General features: G+C 36.6%; 1 protein-coding gene across 2 annotated transcripts in view; it reads right to left on the bottom strand.

Annotated features, from left to right (window-relative positions):
- The window catches only part of LOC131154265 (uncharacterized), a 39172-nt gene that overhangs the window by 12596 nt on the left and 2316 nt on the right, over positions 1-24260 (bottom strand). For both annotated transcript variants that reach the window (XR_009136404.1, XM_058106932.1), the window contains exons 2-4: positions 8389-8623; positions 8124-8207; positions 7721-7890 (exon numbers count right to left, since the gene is read on the bottom strand). Coding sequence is in view for 1 of the 2 variants with exons in the window: in XM_058106932.1 (XP_057962915.1) it covers positions 7721-7890; positions 8124-8207; positions 8389-8623 (489 nt within the window). In the remaining variant the exon portion in view is untranslated. The remainder of the gene's footprint in view (positions 1-7720; positions 7891-8123; positions 8208-8388; positions 8624-24260) is intronic.

The raw sequence follows: 24260 nt of genomic DNA, 5'->3' as shown, positions 1-24260 counted from the left end.
TGTTTGATGGAATCTACGATCCCAAAAATTTGTTTCCTACATCGCTGCCTCAAATAACAACTCAAAAGTTGGATGGAAAGTACTGTTCAACGGTCTAAAGCTATTCAGGTTTATTTAGTAGAATTAGGAAAATATGACCACTTGCTCCAATTTGATCCTTCTTATGAGAAGGGAAAAGACGTGTGGGTCCAAGAAGATGCCTTGATTAGTTGATTGTTTTCCTCCTACAGAATTCAATGGAGCCATAGATTGCACGGATGTCTATGCATCTAGATATTGCAAAGAGATTTGGCATTATGTCAAACTTCTATACACTAGTAACATTACATGTATGTATGATTTGTCCCAAGAGTACTTTTAGTTACAACAAGGAGATAGGCGTATTGCAGATTATTTTGGAGAGATGAAGCATATTCATGAGGAGCTTAATGTCGTGCTACCTATAACTGCCAACATTCGTGAGATGCAAAAGCAGAGGGAGCAAATGACAGTTCTTCATGTTCTAGCATGCTTGAGATCTGAGTTTGAGGAAGTCCGATCTCGGATACCTAGTGTCGAGCTGCCATCCTTTTCCGATGTTTATTCTCGTGTCCTTCGTGCTTCCTTCAGCACGCATTCTACTGCTCTTGCATCTGGCTCTGAGAGGACAGCCTTTACTACACAAGGTGATTCTAGTTCTCTACCAAACAACTTCAAAAGTTATTGAGGTGGTTCAAGTGGTCATAGCGGTAGAGATGGATGAGGTAGAGGTACACCTTGCAAGGGCACTCATTCTGGAAGGAGTAATCATACTATTGAGCAATGTTGGGATCTTCACAGTAGACCTTCATGTGTTGCCAATGTAGCCACCACCGACTTCACACCTCTGGGGGCAGCCAATGCAACCACCACCGACTCCTCACCTTTGGGTCCGCGTGGGGGGCAGCATACTATATCAATGTTAGAGAAAGAGTATTCCAAGTTCCAGCAATATCAAGCATCACAATAAGCTTCTCTTCCCATTGCAAATCTTTGCCCAAACAATCCCAAAGTATGCTTGTCACCCAGTACTTCTTGTCCTAGTCCTTGGGTCATAGATTCCGCTGCCATTGATCATATCACAGGTATACCTAGCTTCTTCTCCACTCTTTAATATCTTGCAAATTTACGTTGTATTACTTTTGCTAATGGATCCACCACTACAATCAAGGGAATTGAGACTATAAATCCCACTTCTTCTATTTCTCTTCCTTCAGTTTTATATATTCCCAAATTTCCTTTCAATCTTATGTTCGTTAGCAAAATTATTAAATCCACGAATTGTTCGGTGACATTCTTCCATGATTCTATGGTTATTCAAGATTTGAAGCTGAGGAAGATGATTGGCGTAGGGCGTGAATCTGGTGGACTCTATCACTTTAAGCCACTATCTCCTTCTACCGCCTGCATTGTTGTTGCCACACCTTTCCAAATTCGTTGTCGCCTTGATCATCCTTCTTTGGAAATGTTGAAATGTCTTGTTCCTAGTTTGAGTTCTATGTCTAGTATCGATTGTGAGTCCTATCAGTTGGAAAAGCACCATCGTGTTCCTTTCGCTTCCTGAGTCAATAAACGGGCTGCAAGCCCTTTTATGTTAATTCATTCTAATGTTGGGACCTTAGTAGGGTTGTGTCCAAGTTGGGTTTCTAATACTTTGTAATCTTTTTGGATGATTATTCAAGAGTGACTTGGTTATATTTAATAAAAGATCTAAGTTATTTCATGCATTTTGTGCTTTTTGTTTTGAAATAAAGACTCAATTTGGTTTGTCATTTGTATACTTCAAAGTGATAATGCTAAAGAGTATTTTAGTGTACAATTCACTACTTATATGACTCATTTTGGTATTGTTCATCAATCATCCTGTGCCCACACTCCTCAACAAAATGGGGTTGCAGAGAGGAAAAATTGACATCTTCTTGAAATCACTCGCACCTTACATCAAATGCATGTACCTAAAGTGTTTTGGAGTGATGTACTTACTACTTGTAATTTGATCAACAGAATGCCATGCTCTGTCTTAGTGGTAAAATTCCCTACTCCATTCTCTTTCCTAATTCACTTTTATTTTCTCTCCCTCCTCGTATATTTGGGTGTGTGTCCTTTGTTCATCAACTAACTCCTAGGATGGATACGTTGGATCCCTATGCTATAAAATATGTCTTTCTAGGTTACTTACGTACCCAAAAGGGATATTGTTGTTATAGTCTTGCGTTGCATCGCTTCTTTGTTTTTGCTGATGTTGCCTTCTTTGAGTCTACACCTTACCACACCCAGTCACCGAGTGCTTCTGAGCTCAATAAGTCTCTTACTTTGCCTAATCTTCCTAATTCTACTCTACTGTCCTTGCCCAACCAACCATCTGAGTCTCCATGTAGTTCGAGCCCTTCTCATCGTCTTGATCATCCTAATTTGTAGGTGTATTCACAACAACGACTCCAAGGAAGAGAGTCCCCTCTAGCTTCCACTACCACGCCTTCGGTTTCCATGCCTGATGATCATACTCCCCATAATGTTGATCCTCCTATTGCTATTTGGAAAGGTAAATGCACATGTACTCAACATCCCATTTCCAACAATGTTTGTTATGACTCCTTATCACTCTCCTATTTATTGTTTTGTTATTGCTCTATCATTTACTACCCTTCCTAAATTTTTTTCGAACGCCTTAGCCCATTTTGGGTGGAGGGATGCTATGGTTGAAGATATGAATGCTTTACATGACAATGGTGCTTGGGACTTGGTACCTATTCCTCTTGACAAGTCTATGATTGGTTGTCACTGGGTTTATACTGTGATATTCAACCCTAATGGTTCTGTGGCTCGTCTAAAGGCCCGTTTTGTTGCTAAGGGATACACTCGGGTGTATGGTCTAGATTATTTTGATACTTTTTCTCCAGTTGCCAAGCATACTTCAGTTTGTTTGTTCATCTCCTTGGCTACTACTTGTCACTGGCCTTTGCATCAGTTAAATAAGAAAAATGCATTCTTGCATGGTGACCTTGAGAAGGAGGTTTGTGTGGAGAACCACCTAGGTTTGTTGCTCAGGGGGAGTTAGACTTCATGTGTTAGCTCAAGAAGGCTCTGTATGGTTTAAAACAGTCTCCCAGAGTATGGTTTGGTCTTTTCAGTGCTGTAGTACTTGAGTTTGGTCTTTGATGGTATACTGTAAATCCATGTTTTATTGTCATACTTCAGTTGGTAGGATCCTATTTGTTGTTTATGTGGATGATATTGTTATTATAGGTTATGATGATAAAGGTATTCAGAATCTCAAACTTTTTTCTACAGACTAAAGATTTGGGACCGTTGAAATAATTCTTGGGTACAGAAGTATCTAGATCTTGTATGGGAACTGTTTTGTCATAAAGGAAGTATATTCTTGATCTGTTGGATAAAATTGGATTGTTGGGATCTAAACTAGTTGATACACCCATGGATCCTAATAAGAAGTTAGTACCAGATATGGGTGATTTGCTACCTAATCTTGGACAATAACGAAGACTTGTTGGAAAGTAGTATTATCTCAGAGTCACTCGGTTGGATACATCTTTTGCAACAAGTGTTGCGAGTCAATTTCTATATTCTTTGAGGACAAGTCATTGGGACGCAGTAATTCGCATCTCGAGATATCTCAAAGGTTCACTCAGGAGAGGTCTTTTATTTTGTGATCAGGGTCACACTTATATCCATGGATATGCAGATGCAGATTGGGCTAGGTCGCCTTCCGACTAGAGATCCATAACTGGTTACTGTATCTTGGTTGGTGGTAATTTTGTTTCTTGAAAGAGTAAGAAACAAATTGTCATGGCAAGGTCAAGTGCTGAATCAGAATATAGAGCTATGGCTCACACTGCTTGTGAACTTGTCTGGTTGAAGAACATGTTGGAAGAATTGGATATTTCTCATTCTCAGCCTATGAAGTTAATGTGTGACAATCAAGTTGCTCTTCATATTGCCTCCAACTTGGTCTTTCATGAGTAGACGAAGCACATTGAAGTTGATTGCCACTTTGTTCAAGAGAAACTTGTGTAGAAGCTCATTACTACAGCTTATGTGAAGTCGGATATGCAGCTTGCTGATTTTTTTACCAAAGTGTTGGGGGGTGCTCGTGTTAAATTCATTTGTAACAAGTTAGAAGCATACGTCATATATACTCTAGCTTGAGGGAGAGAGTTAGAGGATATTTATGTCTTTTAGTATTATTATTATTATTATTATTTTGTGTGTTAGTGTGTTAATTAGTGAGAGTTAGTAAGGGTATTTGCCATTAGAATGTATTTAATTTGTATTATAAATAGAGGGAGAGACCTATCTTCAAGTTAGGTCATTCATTTTAATCAAATCTTAGCAAGACACATCCTCAAAACTATTTTCACACACAAAACACATATACAGCAACAGAAGGCCTCCTACTCTGCAGCAGTATGTTGGTGTTAACCCTATATATATTTTGTTTTGATAACAAAAGAAGATGAAAGAAGACTAAGAAATCCTCCTATGCAGAAAATAAAGAAACAAAAGGAGGGGAAAAACACAACAATCACACTAGCAATGCCAGCCAATACCACCACATATTTGAGAACTTCACTCCTTCAAAGCAGCTGGCAGCAGCACACCAGAGGCAAAATAATGAATCCTTTAACAAGAAAGAAATCAACCTTTTCCTGGTAAATATACACGCATTTCATTCCAACCCCTACAGCACTGAGAAAACCCTCCATCACCACAAAGCATCTGCATCCTTGCTTCAACCAAAATCAGAAATGAAGTGACTATGAAATCCTTCAGTGACTTTGGGCAAACTCAATGCAATCCCAATAAACCAAAAAGCTTATTACAAATATTCCAAGCAAAGGCACAATGGGGAAAAAAAAAACAGATGAGAAGCTGTTCAGCTATCAAAATATAATGGATACACATCAGGATAAAGTGCCTTCGAATCTATCCTACTCTGCAGATGGTTGTTGACTCTATTTAAGAAGAACCAACCCCGTAAAACCCTTGATTTTTGAAGGAATTTTGGCCTTCTAAATACTTTTATGGAGTGAAAGGACATATTAGCACTAGTCAAATGATTAAAAAAAAGATTAGCAAGAATAAACCCCAAAAGGATCTAAGGATTAAGAACTGCTATCTCTCCTAAAGGAAGGAAGACAATTCTCCAACAGCAATAAAAAAGAAGAAAGCTCCTCCACTTCCCTGTCATTAAGTATTCAGCTAAATGGAAATCCAAAGATGTATGACCATCAGATATCAAAATGGAGGAATTACATCATTATGCCCCCAAGACAAACAATAAAGATGAGGTATGGATATAAACAATATAGTATTAGCCATCCAAATGCCTTCCCAAAAATGAATTCGAGAACAATTATCCCCAAACAAATCTAGTATAATATACGCCTCCATGGGCTTTCTTGAGAACATCTAATTTCTAAATTAGCATCCTTCACATGCAAGTCACCCATTCACATGCAAGTAAAATTTTTTAGTGATGTCAAAGAGAGGACTCCTCTAAGGGAAATCACCATAACCATTTAGCCATAAGAGCAGTGTTTTTAAAAACCAACTTTCCAAGAATCAAACCCCCTTACAACTTAGACCTACACACAATCTCCCAACTTGTCTCAAAATCTAAGGTGGCGGGAGTTGGTTGCGTCCAGATAAAGATATATGATGGTGTTGTGACTTGTGAGAACTCTTGAAAATGTTATGCACGTACTAGACTTGAAAGGAGACTTGATTCTCAATCTTGAGATTAGATTTGAGCGGGTATAAGTTAATCGATCAAGGTGGGTATATTCAAATATCAAAGGGTGCATTTGTGATGATGAAGGGATCTTGAGAAGGAAACTTGTACAAGTTAATCAGGACAACACAAATGAAAAATGTGACTGGTTCAAGTGTATGGAAAAAGAAATGTTTTTTCCAAGGAAGTGAAAGGTGGTGGAACCAACAAACAAAAAGTTCAGTCGAGGGGAAGGATGATGGTATTTCCAACAAAGAAGGATAGGAGGCCACATGGGACTTCTCTATTCAAACCAAGGTAAATTTGTGTGAGGTAGAGATTTGCTGGGTTGGTCCTGCCTATGTGATGGGAACCAACTTATTCAAATGATAAAATAAAATAAAATAAAATAAAAATGGAAGGAAGAAATTAGAGTGTTTGGAAGTTGATCCTTGCATGGGGCATAAATGTTTAGTTGTCATGCCAAGCTTGTTTTCAAGACTAATTAATTAGTCTTGGATAGTGGAGGTGTATCTTTCCAAGGCAGGCATGGTTGACTTTGCAACTTAGTAATTTCTTCCTTGAAAACTCCCTTGTATAATGTCTATGACTTAGATTCCCAAGCATGTGAGAGTATCTTTCAAAGTCATGTCTTGATTTTGGGGACAATTATTTAGGGAATTGTAGCATGGTTATTTATTGGGTGGTCAATCATTATATGCGTGTTGGGTCTATATAAGGCGTGGGGTCTCATTGCCATGTGGGTATAGAGAAAGAGAGAGAGAGAGGTGAATTGTGCCTTGTGGAGTGTTAGTTCAAGTGAGAGTGAATTTGTAAAAGGAGTTCACCATAGGTTCTTTCTCCAATACAAATTTCTTTTCATGGGTTAGGAAAGGGTTGGGCGTTTTCACAATTGTGGAGAGGAGTGATACTGTCTTGTCATATTTTTCTCTACACCTTAATAGTAACTTTTTCTGGATTGCCTGTGTACGTAAGCCTAGTGCTGAACCATGTAAATTTTCTTGTGTTTCTTTTATTTCTTGCAATTTCGTTGTCGCTTTATCAATTTTGGTGTGGTTGGTCCTTGTGGTCCAACAATAAAGAGTAAGACAAGCCTGACTAAGAGTAATATGGCCCCTTAGAGAAAATAATGCACCTTTCCACCATCCAAATGCCTAGACATCTTTTCCATCACTGGATCCTGAAAACCCACTGACATAGGGTTACCACTCAACCTGAATAAGACAAGGGCAAGTCTAGAATACCACAACCCACTAACAAAGCCAACTCCCTAGATCTATTGAAGTCAATAGTAGCAATACCACTCTTCCCCACATTAATTTTTAGCCAGAAACCCGCTCAAATATTTGAAGGAGAATCAGAACATTCAGAAAAAAAAATCTCTAATCACCTAAGGAAAAAATTAGTATCACAAACAAACAGAAGGTGAGAAATGTTCAGGTATAACATCAACCTATCTATAGCTAACACTGTTTTTTTTCCCCCCAATATCATAATATAGAAAAGAATTTCAACTAGACTGTCAAACTAGAAATGCAGTGTGTTAACCTAGTTATCTCAATTCCAAATTTCTAATGTATAAGATTCATAAATTCCTCAAATGATAATCAAAGTCAGACCGTACTCAAACATCATAATACTTGTCCAATCACAATCCACAAATATTAGATAACAGCATCTGCTGTCCAGTTAAAAGAGCCATAAAACCAGATAATGTCATCACCAGTCCAAACGATGCACAATGCTCAAAGACCTCATCACCAGTTGAATATAATTATAAGGAAACCACGCATACAAGTGTGCTAAGTTGACAAATGATCAGGAAAGTACTATCACCAAATAATTCATTAAATTGCTGAAAATATGATTTCAAATGAGTTGGCAACAGCTTCCCTAGTACAAAGAAAGGGAGTTCACACAAATGGTACACCTCAAGAATCTCAAGCATACTTGTCAAGGCTTCGAAGGTACTTGTCATATATAAGAAAATGAAGTTGATGGCAAGAAGAGCTTGTGAGGGCATAAAAAAGATTGTGGACTGTAATTACGTCTGCTACAGCAGCACAAGCAGGAGCTATACGTGCAAAAGCATCTGGCCCAACAGTTTTCTTGTCATCAACCTGATGGAGACAACATCATAAATGAGAATGCTAGCAGTTCATGAATTCAAAAATAATTCGTTGAGTACTCAACAATTATTCTTCACATATTTTTTTTTAAAGAAAAACACTTCCCATGTGAGAAATGAAACGTGATATCTGTATAATGTGCCAGTAAGTAGCAGCTCATAAATTGTAATAAATGCATGGCAGCAAAAAAAAGAAAAAAAAAAAGGGGGCAATTTAAAGGCAACCTGAACAGCCATACTCGTGGAGCTTGAATAAAACAATGACCACCCATCCTCGTCCTCCACCTTCTGGTTACTACAAGGAGTTTCCTATGATTGAAAAGAATAAAGCATTGTCAAGCTCAAAATAGTAGAAACATATTAAGTCATGACTCCAAAGGTTCTAACCAAAAATAAGGAAGATACGCAACTGGCAAGAATTGTATTATCTTTTCTATGCAGTTCAATATATCCTACAACTATCAACTGATTAAATGACAAGCAGTCTCACTTTACCAACTGATCCAGTCTCAGCACCAGAGTCCTCCCATGCGAGCATCATGTCAAATGTCAACTGACTGAACTCCTTGTCACTCAAATAATCTGGACGCCTAGTAAGCATATGGATGGCTTGATATGAGCAGAACTCTAACAAATTTCTAGCATATGTCGAAGGCTGCTTGATACTATCTGGCAGCTCTGTATCAAACTGATACTGTAATTGTTCAACAGGAACCAAAAGAACCCTGCCATTGCATAACATGTGTTTAGAGGAAAATGAATTAACAGGAGACAAGAATTCTTCTAATATAGAATTTTATTCAACTATATACAAATCTTCCCCTAACTCTTTACCACAGATTCAGAAGGGGAATAAATTCACTCCGTATCAACTGTTTAAGAAGTCATTTTTCTGGAAATTGATCATCTTTTCTTTAAGCCAAAACGTGGATATCATAAGTACACAGAGTGGTTTTCACCCTCATTCTTGTCCTCTTTCTTTGATTTAATAGTAGCAGTTTTCAACTTCAAGCAACCAGAAATCCACTGCCTTAAGAGGCATGAACCAATCAATTTAAATCTCAATCCAGACATCCTCCAGTTATAAAATATAGAGGCAGTCATTGAAATTTTCTGACATTAGACCAAATAAGCACTATATAAGAGGCATGAACCAATCAAATTTAAATCTCAATCCAGACATCCTCCAGTTATAAAATATAGAGGCAGTCATTGAAATTTTCTGACATTAGACCAAATAAGCACTATATATATGAAAAATTACATTTAAAGAAGAAAGACAATCAAGACAACAGAAAAGGAAAAAAGAAAAAAAGGACAGGATAATACAAAAAAAAAAAAAAAGAAGAAGCAATGAAACAGTAAATTAAACAAACTGATAAAAATCATAAGTACACAGAGTGGTTTTCACCCTCATTCTTTTCCTTTTTCTTTGATTTAATAGTAGCAGTTTTCAACTTCAAGCAGCCAGAAATCCACTGCCTTAGGAGGCATGAACCAATCGAATTTAAATCTCAATCCAGACATCCTCCAGTTATAAAATATAGAGGCAGTCATTGAGATTTTCTGAAATTAGACCAAATAAGCACTTACATTTAAAGAAGAAAGAGAATCAAGAAAACAGAAAAGGAAAAAATAAAAAATGGAGGACAGGATAAAACAAAAGGAAAGCAATGAAACAGTAAATAAATACATAAGGTAGACAAAAAAAAAAAAAGCAATTCAAGAAAGTAGAGCCAGCCAATCCCACTGCACATCTTCCAAAGAAACATGCCAGAAGAATCCATTTGCTGAACACCAAAGAGATGCCAGAAAGACCACTCTTCTCCAAAGCATATTACCGGAGGTGGCAACCCCTTTAAAAATTCTGGCATTTCTTACCATCCAAATGCACCAAATAATAGCCAGTCTAGTACAACTCCATAGAACTTTCCTCTCCTTTCCCTTATGAAAGGCTCCTAATGCAGTATTTTGAAAACAATTGTAAGAAGCTTGACAAACCCAATTTTCTCTAAATATCTCAAATAGTTATTGGAATGTCTCAGGAGAAGGGGCAATGTAGAAACAAGTGAGAATAGGTTTCCCCATTCCTGAAGTAGAGAAACAAATATCGGGAGATAGGGCCTTGTGGGTCTTCGCTTCTATATTAGATCATTATTATCGATTCTCTCAAGCATGGGAGTCCATGAGAATGTCTTGTTCTTTGAAGGAACTTTAACTTTCCACACTATAGAATATAGGCCAAAGGTTCTGATATTAGGGTCATGGACTAGATGAGAGAAAAAAATCTCCATGAAAAATCCCTGATAGAATCAAGATTCCAAGCACGCTTACCACTCCTCACCTAGACATGAAAAGAATCAAGCATAAATGCATAATTGTCAAAGAAACAAGCTCATCAGTTTCTCTCTCATTGAGGTTGCTCTCAAAGTGAAGATCCCACGAAAGACCCCCCCCTATTGCAAAATGAGAAAGGCTGCAATAGGAGAGTTATGAAGATTAGGAAGGCGAAACAAACAAGGGAACCAACAGCTGAGGGCATATCCCTGACCTAATTGTCCTCCTTGAAACGAATTCCTTCTCCATTACCCACTTAAAGGACGTTAGAAAAAATACACTGATAGATTTGAGATGCAAATTTCCAAGGGCTGGAGTAAGTCATATTAATTCTTGCAATAACATCCCACCCATTTTGTGAAAGACCAAATTTACTATGAATAAACTTGTCGCAAAGATAGTTAGGTTATGACTATGGTTATCAAAATCATGATCTAGATCGTGCGATCCGACAATCCTACGATCCAAACTTGACTAATCGATCCGGATCTTATATAGAAACTTAATCAAGTAGGATCCCAGTAGGATCCTATCTAGATCATTAGGATTTTAGGATCATGATCCTACTAGCAATCCTACGGATCCTACTTATGCAATGGAATATGGATTTTTCTTGTCCAAGATTTTAAAGAAAAAAGGCCAATATATATTTTTATTGGCCCAAACATATTACTTTTCCATACACACAAAATTTGGTTGGGTTGGCTCAAATGCATCAAAATTAGGGCAAAATAATGAGTATGTTCTAGGATTTGTTCAATCCAAGTCAAAAGAGCAGTTGAGCATCTCTTGAAAGCTCTTTTCGTTCAAAATTGAAAGCTCTCTAACAGCTTAGAGTTGTTGATAGGCAAATCCTAGGTTGTCTATCAATAGGCTGGGACTGCTCCTCCTTCTAGCAACAGTAGAGACCAGCTGAGAGCTTTGAGATCAGCAGAGAGCTTCAACAATAAAGAGCTGCACAGTCAGGCTGAGAGCTTATAGTTACAGGCTTGTAGCAGCCATGCATTATCTTTGCCTTTTTTCCCCCTCTTATTATTGACAAGCCAGAGATCTATATTTTTTTCCCAAAGCAGAAAGCATACAGCTTTCTTTTTCCTCTCCTTTTCTTTGCGACTAACAAAAAATTCTTCCTTCAACAAAAAGCTTTTCTTTTTCTTCTTTTTTCCTCTTCCTTCTTTTTTTCCTTCTTCTCCTTCTTCTTCTTCCTATGGTCTGATGATGAAACCACAGAATCTGAGAAATTTACATCAGTTCACTAAATTAAGATTAGCAATTTCATACTTTTGGCTCTTCTTTTTAACTACAATTATTAAATAAATAAGTTAGCAACAGTCTGCCCTTTGCAGTTCAGACTATTCAGACTTTTTTTTAGGTTAAAAAATGTTGAAGGAAAACCCTGCTAGGTGGTAGCTAGCAAGCTACATTGCTGAAATTTGTTTTAATTTCTTAAACTTACAACCAAGTTTTTGGGATTATGTTGTTGAGAGTAGTCATAAAATGTCAAATACATAAATTTTTAATTTATTTTACATTGTAAGTAGAATCTTATAATCCACAATCCGATCCTATGATCCAATCCTGCAAGACCCTCCCAACTATCTTATGTAGGATTCCAATTCTAACAACCTTGAAATTTATGAGGGAAAACACCATAATCACTTCCCCGCCAAGGAGATGTTTATGTAGACACCAAATGACCAAGACCCATGCCTCCCTCCCTTTTAGACCTACTCACAATGTTCCACCCTACTAAATAGTCTCTCTTCTACTAACCATATCCAGACCACAAAAAATCCCTCATTAACTTCTCTAATGGCAGGCAACTCTCACCAAAATTCTAAAAAGGGATATACTGCAAGGGTATAGAAGAGAGATAGACCTAAATTGAAAACGCTCCTATACACCCATCTGAACTCCTAGCAATTCTCTCAAAAACCGGTTCCCTAAATGAATCAGCTCTAGGATTACCCCCTATAAGAACCTCTAAATGGTTACCAGGACAGCTCAAAACCCTTGCAACTAGCTATCCTAGCAAAGAGACTCAGATTTCAAGCCTAATCCCACTAGGCCACTCTTTAAAGAAATAAATTTTTAGCCTCATTACCTTCTCATAAACCTATAGAATAGTGAGCACATTAGAGAAGTTGTTCCTATCCTTTGAGAGGAAAAAAAATAGTATCATCCACAAATTGAAGGTGAGGAAAAGGCAATTCCTCGTTGTTCACCATAGTCTCTTTCACCAAACCTCTTTCAACTCCTCTATTAATCAATCTACTTAAAGCATCAGCCACGATAGTGAAAAGGAAAGCATCAAGTATCTGCAATCATGAGAGATTGTAGCATAGGAGAAGGGAAGAAGAAGAAAGAAGAGTGAAGAGAGGAGAGAGGAGATACAAGGGGGAAAATCACACATTCAATCCAATTCATATTCATCAACAACTACCTACAACATGGCTTTCACACACTATTATAAGAAAGCCTCTAGCACATGAATTTACACATCTACCCCTAAAACTAGATGAAATTACAAACATATCCCTATATTACACAAATAATACAAACAAGCCCCCAAATACACATAATCCTATACTATTAAACTAAACAGATATATTAAAGTAATTAATTAAAATCAACAACACTTGTCCACTTCTTCTCCATAAATCTCCAACAATAATTTCCCAAGGTCTTGCTTCCTATCATACATCAAATCTCCCCTAGTTAAAAAAACAAAAAATTGGCCTCAAATTTTGAAATGTTGGAGGAAGTAAGAAGCAAACTTGGACTTTTTGAAAGCTAGCACTTAAGATATGCAAGAAACTATGATCCTTTGGCAACATCATATAGTTGAATTGAGAGTTGGCATCAATAAAGTGATAAACATCAGAAATGACAAAATCAACAATAGGAATGTTAGAAAGACTTTGGATGTCCTCAAACACATGCATTTCCTTGCTTGTCGTGTCTGCAAGTTGAGTTAGTCAGGCATATTATTTGTGTTGGTTGATTGGTAGGGTGGGCTTCAAAATGATCTTCTTTCCATTATAATGGAAGACATGTAATCCTTGAGTGACACACAAATCATCCAACCAAGGAGTACATGGCTAATATTCAAGGGTATGATATAACAGAAAACATTATCAAAATAATCACCTTGTGGATAGGAACCAAATATCTTTAACAAACATATAAAGTAGAATATCAATCCAAGATATGTGATAAGGCTTTGGGTGGGTTTTGAAAGAAGTTGCATACGAGTGACTCCATTTTTAGAAACTACATTCATAGGACATCTTCCATCAATGATGATTTTGCAAACATTTCCTCCACACTTGAGAAAGGTGTGAAAAAACTCGAAATTATGCCCAAAGTATGACAACTGACATTCCTTTTTCCAATAATTTGTCACCATATTGCTGAATTTACACATATATACACTGCAACTATATATCACCAAAAGTCCTCGACACAATTTGGCCAAAAATTGCAATCTATTAATGCAAAACCACAAGTTTGACTCTCAATTTTCAAGCCTTATCTTCAAGTCACCTTTAATCTTGAGTATCATGTAGAAATGAAACAAATTCACTTAGAAAACTCACTATTGCAGCTATACAACCACAATTCTTGCTTTTCATGGCAAATTACCACACTTGCGAAATATCAAGCTCTCAACCAAAATATCGCACTACAGATCAAAATATCATGGAAGAAACCCACAATATTGTGGCTGGAGCAATTTCTCATGAGTCTGGCAAATACAGAGTAGACTGGAAAGTCTCCTCACGTGCGTTGCCGGCAAGTGGAGTGCATGAGCAATGAGGGGCCTCTGGTGATGGGATTTCAGACAAAGATATTTTGAAGGGGGGTTGGCCAAAAATGTTTCAGTTGTGCATGGGGACCCGGTGGTTGGACATCGACGAAATTTAAAAGTAATAGGTTTTGGGGGGCTCTGATTATGATGGTGTGGGAGGTGTTGCGAAAATATTCCAAGGATGAGGTGTTCAAAAATGAGGATACCAATGGAATTTTGAAAAAGGTCATAACTATTTTTTTTTTTTTTTTTCCAAAATCAAGGACTAGTGAAGGTGGAGAGAGAGAGAATAAAAATTAAGAAAGAGATCAAGAATGGAGAAGAAGAAGAAGAATAAGATGGAAGAATGGAGGAATTAGATAAAGAGAACAGAATTAGAGAACAGAACAGAGAAAGAAAGAAGAAGAGAAGAAGAAGGATAAGAGAAGAAATAAGAAATAGAGAGAACTGAGGGAAGAGAATTAGAAGAAGAAGAGAAGGTGAGAAGAACAAGGCAGAAGATAGGGGATGCTAGCAGCAGGGAGAGAATGGAGAGGAGAAAGTTCAGATCAAAAGTAGAGCAGAAAGGGAGGGAGAAGTTACAGAACAAAGGAAAGAACGAAGAAGAGAAGAAGAGGGGGAGAAGAAGAGTTGAAGGATAGAAGAATGGAGATCATGATTGGGCTCTGATACCAAATGATGCAGGGGCAACATCAAGGATCTACAGCCATGAGAGAATGTAGGAGAGCAGAAGGGAAGAAGAAGAGAGGAGGAAGAGAAGAGATACAAAGGGGAAATCGCATGTTCAATCCAATTCAAATTCATCAACAACTACCTATGACTACAACATGGCTTTCACACACTATTTATAAAAAAGCCTCTCACATGAAATTACACATATACCCCTAAAACTAGATGAAATTACAAACAAACCCCTACATTTCACAAATATTACAAACAAGCTCCCAATTAAACGTAATCCTATACTAATAATCACCTGGAAGCTGGAAACCAAGATTTCGCCTCCCTGTTAACTAAGAAAGAAAGAACTACAGAGGAGAGACGCCCAAGGAACCACTTCCTTCGTCTCCCTCCAAAGCCTTTCTATCCATCACCTTATCCCAAAAACCCCAACTAACCCAATTATACACTTTCTCAAAGTCCAGTTTCAAAACCAATACGCTCTTTTTTCTCCTAACAACATCCTCAACTACCTTATTAGCCACCAATGCAGCATCAAGGATTTGTATTCCAACAATAAAAGCACTTTGATTATAGGAGATGGTATCCACCAAGATCCTTACTAATCTCTTGGATAAGATTTTAATTAAAATCTTATAAATACTAGTGACCAAACTAATAATTCTGAAGTCATTTAACTCTAGTAGTACCATCTTTTTTAGGACCTGGGTAATAGAAGTGGAATTAAGGCTTCTACCAACTATCCCATTGTCAAAAAACTCATGAAAGACTTTGAAAGGACAACCTTCAAAAACGCCAACAATCCTGAAAAAATGTCTAAATCCATCCAGTCCTTCAGCTTTCTCTCCATCCATTTCAAACCCAGCACTTCTAATCTCTTCCTCCTCAAAAGGCCTCTCATCAAGCTAATCCACTTTGTCCCTTGAGATAGGACACCGATCGAACCCTTTAATCATAGCTCTTCCTACATCCTCCTCAACAAACAAGTTTTTGTAGAAGTCTGTTATCCCTGTAATACAATCTAGATCCTCAGTTTCCGAATCCCTAACATCCTCCAATTCTCTAATACAATTCCTTCTCGTCCTGACACTCATTACCCTGTGAAATAATCTCGTATCACAATCCCCATCCTTAAACCATTGTATCCTAGATTTTCGTCCCCAACTCATATCTTCCTTCATAAGAAGTTGTCAAATTCATTAGTTAGTTGAATTCTTCTACTAACATCTTCTTCTGAAAAAGGAACCTCTTCTGTGAGAACATCTAACATAACAAGTTCCTAGAGTGCTTTTGCAATAAAGAGTGCTCTTTTAATAATCCCACATAAAGGGATTTTGAGTAAAATCTGCATACCAAATGGAAAGAAGGCTTTGGGCTGGAGAGCTTTCTGGGAAACTACTAGAGATGTGCTCGGATGTAGAGTAAAAGGCTATAGAGTCCAACATTTGATATGTTGATTGTGGTTCTGTTAACAAAAGTAATATTACAAGCCTCCACAATAGAAAAATCAGTATTTTCAAGATTGGAACCACCAGGCAATCATTCAAGGAAATTAGTGGCAATCAAAATCAGCTGAAGAGAAACTCTAATTTGGGAAAGCTGGCCTTTCAGGGGAAAGGTTTGGGGCTGGGGGATTCCTTATCAAGGAAGAGCTCAAATCTGAAAGAAGATCAAGTTCAAGGGATAGGCAATTAGAGCAAGCATAAGGGCACCACCGATCGAGCGGGTTCAGTTGCAGGCTACAAAATACAAAGTATGTTCTTAAGGAAAACCACACAACCCGTACAGCAATCGATTGTAGGCCCAAGCCTATACCTAAAGACAAGGCATATTACCATGAGTTTCACTCCTTTGCAATCATCCAATACATGATCAAGGGAGGATGTGTTACTGATGCTTCGACTGCCTTTAGGAGAGTCAGGGCTCAGCCAGGAGGGAAGGGATCTGATCAAAAGGTAAACAACAAGCCCATCAGAGGGTGAAGCTTCAGAGATACTCAAAAAGCGCTCTTCTAATGAATTTTTGATAGTGTGTTTTGTTTTTTCCCATTTGGGTATTTTCCTCACAGTTTATGGTCTTTCTTCAGCTTTCCTAGCTAGTTTTTTTTTTTTTGGGCCGGGGGGGGCCCCAAAATCATGTACTCCGATTTTCAGATTTAACAATATTGTCTTCTTCTTCTATCAAACACAAGTTCCTAAAGACTGTCTTTTTCTCATACGGAATATCACCAAAAATTTCCACGTTCCAAGATTTAAGTTTTTATCTTCCAAGAATTTCAGTCTCCTCACAAAATTAAAACCCTCCCCACCTTCCACATTGCACCCCCCCCCCCCCCTTCCACTCTTTAACTAGCCTCCATAAATCAGGGTGAATAAGCCACTTATTCTCAAATCTAAACAGACTTGGCCCCCATTTCAAAACAGAGCTCTTCTGCTTCATATTCATTTTGATAAGAAATATTTTGTTAAAGGAAAAGAGAATATACAAAGCATAGGACTAAAAGTTGATGAACTCAAAATAAAAACAAATACACAAAAGAGGACACACGAGAAAAAAAAAATATAACACTAGCAAAATAAAAGCTGGATTTGATACTTCTTTTGGAGTTCTCTTTATTTTCTTTCTTTTACTAGAAGTTGTCAGCGTTGTTTACATTAGCATTAAACAGAGAAAGTTTATGATGCACTCCAAAGGTCCTTCAGTTCAGAAAGAATGACTGCAACAAGAATCCAAAGAACAACTAGATAGATCCTTATTTTCAGTTTTTTATAATTTCTTTAAATTTAATAAGAACAGATAAAAATATGAATTGCTACACAATTAACACAATACAACAACAACAGCAACAACAATAACAAGCCTCTAGTCCCAGTAGGTGGGGTCAAATACATTAATCCTTTTCCACCAATTCACCCTATTGGGAGTGTTTTCCTCTATTAGATTAGGCGCTATTAAATCCTTCATCACTAATTCATTGTAAGTTATTTTAGGCCTAGCCCTACTCCTTTTCATGTTAGAAATAATAACTTACTCACTCCTCCTCACAGATGCTATACTAGGCCTGCGCTTCAAATGTCCAAACCATCTAAGTCGTCCCTCCCTTATTTTGTCTTGAACCGGTGCTATGCATACATATATGCTCGTTTCTTATTTTATCTTTTAATGTTCTACCACTCGTCCGCCTTAACATTCGCATTTCAGCAACTTTTACTTTTTGTGCATGTTGTTCCTTAGTTGCCCAACATTCAAAACCATAAAAGCATAGCCAGCCTTATAGTCGTCTTATAAAACTTTTCTTTTGAGTTTAAGGGTATTCTATGATCACACAACACACCTAAGGCACTCCTCCATTTTACCTAACTTGTTTTAATTTTTTGTACTACATCTTCAATTTCCCCTTGCACTTGCTTAATCAATGCAAGATATCTAAATCTATTAGTGCTATTAATTTCTTGATTATCAATTTTAATCTTCTCTCAACTACTACTCCTTATATTACTTAAATTAGATTTCTTATATTCTATTTTATTCCTACTTATCCTAAACCCTTTAGACTTTAATGTAGCTCTCCAAAATTTTAGCTTAGATTCCACTCTACTCCTATAATCAATCAATAGGATATCATCTGCAAACAACATACACCAAGGGATCTCATTTTGGATATTCCTAGTAAGTTCATTAATTACTAAATTAAAAAAATAAGGACCCAAAGTAAAACCTTGATGTACACCTATTGTGATTGGAAAATCTCTAGATTCCCCTCCTACAATCCTAACGCTAGTTACTACTCTATCATAGGTATCTTTAATGACCTTAATATATCTACTGCATACCCCATTTTTTCTAAGACCCACCAAAGAACTTCCCTAGATACTGTATATGCTTTCTCTAGGTTAATAGAAACCATGTGCAATGCTCTCTTCTTTTCCCTAAACTTTTCTATTAAACTTATTAAAACATTAATAGCTACTATTGTTAATCTCCTAGGCATAAAACCAAATTGATTTTTTGAAATCCTCATTTCTAGTCTTATTCTATGTTTAATTATCTTTTCACATAATTTTATCGTATGACTCATAATATTAACTCCACGATAGTTATTGTAGTTCTGAATATCTCCTTTGTTTTTGTATAAAGGCACTATTGTACTTTTCCTCCATTTTTCTAACATTTTCTTCATTTTTATAATAGTGTTAAATAGACTAGTTAACCAGATATTTTCTTTATTCCCTAAACATTTCCAAACTTCAATTGGTATTTTATTTGGTCCTATAAATCTCCCACTTTTCATCATTTTTAATGTCATCTTAACTTCGAAGACTCTAATTTTGCAAATAAATCTCCTATATTTAGTCTTCTCCTTATTTGTCACTTCCAAGTTCAATCTTTCATTTTGGTTTTCATTAAACAACTTGCTAAAGTATCTTCGCCACTTCTATTTTATGTCTTCTCTCTAAGACATTATCATTCTCATCCTTTATACATTTACATAACCTAAATCTTTGCATTTTCTTTCTCTAACTCTAGAAAGTTTATAAATGTCTTTGCCCCTTCTTTTGTATCTAGTTTAGTATATAAAGTATCATAAGCTCTAAGTTTAGCTTCACTAATAGTCTTTTTCACATTTTTTCTTCCCTTTTTATATTTTTTAAGATTTTCTATATTTATACAATTTTGCCATATTTTATACCAATTTCTTTTGGTCTTAATAGAGTTCATGCCTTGGTGCGATGGCAAGTGCCTCCGCCTCGGTACGGGTGGAATCAGGTTCGAGACTTGGGAGCAGCCTCTCCAAAAATGGGGGTAAGGCTTGCCGACATCCACCTCTCCCAGACCCCACTCAAAGTGGGAGCTTTGTGCACTGGGTACAGCCTTTTTTTTTTGTCTTAATGGTCTTTTGAACTTCTTGATACCACCACCAACTTTCTTTACTACCCGAGTATTTTCCTTTGGACTCACCTAAAACCTCTTTTGCTATCCTTACAATAGAATTAGCCATTTTATCCAAACCGTATTTGCATCTACCTTATCTCCTGCTGTCCAATCACATTCTTTGATCATTTTATCTTTGAGTTTTACTATATTATCTCTTTTCAAGCTCCACTATATAGTCTTCTTATGTTGATTTATGTTAGTTTTTCTTTTCCATTTTTAATATGCATATCTAATACTAAGACTCTATGTTATGTAGCCAAACTTTCACCTAGGATAACTTTACAACCCTTACAAGATAGACGATCTTCATTTCCAGTTAATAAAAAATATATTTGGATTTTATTATACCCACTCTGCAATTTTTTAGGTGTTCTTGTTTTATAAGGCAAGTATTCAATTTACCAAATTGTAAAACATGACAAAATCTAAGATTGTATCACCGACCTCATTTTTATCTTCATATCCATGGATTCCATGTATCCTCTCATATCAAATCAGCTCCTATGAATGTCTTTTTAGAAGCTAGTATCCCTCGTAAAATACTATCCATATCTTCCCAAAATGCACTAATGACGTTTACTATCTCCAAGACTAAAGCTATCCTAATTTTAATGATCCAATCCCATATTCTTTTAACATCTACTACATTATATTTTAGGTCTTTGTCTATAATAATTCTCATCCTATTTTTATGTTTCTCTTTACTAGTGTACCAAAGGTTAAATCCTGATTTTTCAATTTCTCTAACTTTCTCTCCTAACCATTTCGTCTATTGAAAACATATTAAGTTAATTTTCCTCTTTAACATTATTTCCACTATTTTCATACTTTTGCCAATAAGAGCCCCTATATTTCAAGTTGCTAATTCAATCTTAGTTTCTTGTGGTAACTTATTAACCCTCTCTCCTTCTATACTAACCCGGTTTATTCCCTTGACTTAAGTGAATTTGGTAAGAATTCATGATAATAAGATCTAACAAAGTTTTATGCTAGTTGTCAGCTACTTAACACAACCCTGCTCCTTTATTTGGGTTTGGGACTGGCTGTGTGTACAAAGATAATTTGTGTTACACAGGTGAAGTATACATTTGAGTTTTTTTTTTTTTTTGCAAACTTATTTCACATGGACAAATTTCTAAATCACACCCTATAACTAGTAGAAACCACAAAAACAATACTATGCATTTAAAATATATATATATATATATATATATATATATAAAGCATACAATCTTGGGTGTGAATCCAAGCTAGACTAAATTTTGAAAAAAAAAAAAAAACTGGGCAATGGTACTTTTTGAAAAAGTTTTAATACTAAGACTTGCAAATGGAAAACATAAAAACACAAAAATGCATATAATAAGCTTATAAATCATAAACACAAAATCTACACAATTAACACAATGTTTACAATAATTAGCACAGCAACATTGTAAATAGCAACTGTTTTTTCCACCTTTTTAGTTACTTAAGTATGTTAATTAATTTCCAATCAAGCTATGGGCAAAAGCCAAAATTTAATTTTTGTAAACATTGGCAGTAAGAATTGAGTACTGGATAGACTGCTAATAACTTCTAAAAGGGCAATTTAAGTTTTTCATGCTTCTTGAGCTACAAATGTTGGTTTTCTTACTGATAAAAAAAGATGTGGGTTCTCTCAGATGAATACTTTTCCCAAAAATTTTCCATAACCAGATTCCTCAAGCCTTCTTTGTGCTGCATTTCCCCTTCATTGCAGCTATTTGAGGTCATTCTATTACTTCGTTACCAGAAAATGAATTCAATTGCAACCAAATGAGTAACTTTTCTTTCCTAGTAGAAAGCAGCCTGAGGCAACAGGTTCAATAATTACTATTGCTTTACCCTAATTGTATATGAAATTAGAATGAATAATTTTTGTATTTCTTGAATAATTTTGTACAAGCCAATACAAACTACTTATAATACAATCTGTACTCTATATATGGAAACAATCTCCTAAAAGAATCTCACTCAATAATATACAATAAATAGCCCCTAAATCTCTCCAATATACACGGAATTTCTACACTCCCCCTCAAGTTGGATCATAGATATTGATCATGTCTAACTTGCAGATGAAATCATCGAAACTTTGTCAGGCTAACCCTTTGGTAAAGATGTATGCGGTTCTTTCCTTGGTAGGTACATACGTCATACAAATGGTTCCTTCTTCAACATTTTCTTTGATAAAGTGTTGGTCCAGTTCTACATGCTTAGTCTTGTTATGTTGAACTGGATTAAGAGAGATACTGATGGCTGCTTTGTTGTCACAGTGGAGTTTGATAGGGAATTTTACCAGGATCTGTAATTCTTCCAAAAGTTTTCATAACCACAGTCCTTCACATATCCCTTGTGCAGTCGCCCTGAATTCAACCTCAGCACTACTTCGAGCCACTACATTCTGCTTTTTACTCCTCCAAGTCACCAAATTTCCCCATACAAAGGTGCAATATCCGGTGGTAGACCTTCTATCTTCTGTTGATCCTGCTCAATCTGCATCTATGAAAACTTCTACTTCCTTACTTTCACACTTCTTGAAGAAGAATCCTTTGCCCGAAGAGCCCTTGAGATACCTAAGGATCTTGTACACGGCATCTAGGTGAGTCTTTTTGGGTGAATGCATGTGTTGGCTAACCACACTAACTGCAAATGCAATGTCGGGTCTAGTATGTGATAGATCGATGAGTTTACCAACCAATCTCTGATACCTCTCATTTTCAACTGATATTCCGCAGTCTTCAACTCTCTTTATTGCTTTAATGGGAGTTTCACTAGGTTTGCATCCAAGCATGCCAGTTTCGGTTAGGAGATCAAGGATATACTTTCGCTGAGAGACATTCATACCCTTTTTTGATCTGGCAACTTCCATTCTTAAGAAGTATTGCATTTGTCTCATGTCTCTAACTTCAAACTCAGCAACTAGGACTTTCTTCAATCTTTCCATCTCCACTGTATCATCTCCAGTTAGGATTATATCATCAACATACACAATCAGAATTATTTTCTTACCACTTTCAGACTGATGAAAAAACATAGTGTGATCTGATTGCCCTTGACGGTATCCTTGGTTTTTTATCACCTTCGCATATTTGTCGAACTATACTCTATGAGATTGCTTGAGTCCATACAGGAACTTCTTGAGTTTACATACCCTATTTTCTTCACCTTTCTTACTTAAACCTAGAGGTATCGTCATGTAGACTTCTTCTTCTAACTCGTCATTTAGAACGCACTCTTAATGTCAAGTTGCTGCAGTGGCCAATCCAAGTTAGCTGCCAAGGACAGAAGGACCCGAACTATATTCAATTTTGCCACTGGTGCAAATGTCTCCATGTAGTCAATGCCATAGGTCTGTGTACACCCTTTTTGCAACAAGTCAGGTTTTATACCGTTCAACTGTCTCATCAGCTCTATATTTCACTATGAAGACCGATTTACAACCAACTGGCTTCTTCCCTTTCCGCAAATTCATAACGTCCCAAGTTCCATTCTTTTTCAGAGCCCACATTTCCTCCATTACAGCTTCCCACCATTCAGGAATCTTCAAGGCTTCCTGGATATTCTTTGGAATTTTTATCCTGTCAAGGTTAGAAGTAAAAGCACGAAATTTTGTAGACAGACTTTTATAAGACATGTATTTTGACCAAGGATATTAAGTACATGACCTGGTTTGTTTTCTGACTGCAATAGGTGAATTGATGTCATCAAGTACAGGCTTATCAGAAGGGAACTCATGGCCATCTATTACCTGATCGGGATTGGGCATGTATTCATGATTGCTTGGAGCTATCATCGGTTCCAACTCTCTTTGTGCCTTAGGTATGAGATTCTCCTTGTTCTTTGTATTTGACTTTTTTGAGTAAACAAGTATTTCTGTGTTGTTTTTTTTTTTCTGCATCTCTCCCTGAGTTTAAGTGGTCTTTTGTACATGACAGATCAGGAAATGATGCAATCGTAGATTCAGTGTATGGCACAAATTCATCGACAGAAAAATCAAAGAACCGATCTTCACTCCATTTCTCCCCCTGAAGAGAGGGCTTTGGGAAGTAAAAAGTGGTTTCAAAGAACATGACATCAACGCTAACAAACATTTCTTTTGTAACAGGATCATAACATTTGTAGTCTTTCTTAGTAGGAGAGTAACGAATAAAAACGCATGTAATGGCACAAGGTTCCAATTTATCCCGATTGTGAGTATGAACATGAACAAATGCAGTACATCCAAAGATTTTCATACAGAAATTGGAGTGGAGTCAACAGTTGGGAAAACATACCTGGAGTTTCTGGAGAGGAGTGGCAAAAGAAAGAACTCGACCAGGCATTCGATTGATGAGATGTGGAGCTATTAAAATGGCATCGCACCAAAAATATTTTTTCATATTTTTAGTGAATATTAATGCCCGAGCTACTTCAAGAATATGCCTATTTTTACGTTCAGCAACCTCATTTTGTTAAGGGGTATCCACACAGAAACTTTGATGAACAATTCCATTTTCTTGAAAATAATGTCCCAGCGTGAAAACTGACAAATGCAAGTATGATCATCAATAAAAGTAACAAACCATCTCGTGTGAGTG

This window comes from Malania oleifera, chromosome 4, assembly GCF_029873635.1.
Source record: "Malania oleifera isolate guangnan ecotype guangnan chromosome 4, ASM2987363v1, whole genome shotgun sequence".
NCBI lineage: Eukaryota > Viridiplantae > Streptophyta > Magnoliopsida > Santalales > Ximeniaceae > Malania > Malania oleifera.
The sequence above is the reverse complement of the archived record's forward strand: the minus strand, read 5'-3'. Positions and strand labels throughout refer to the sequence as shown.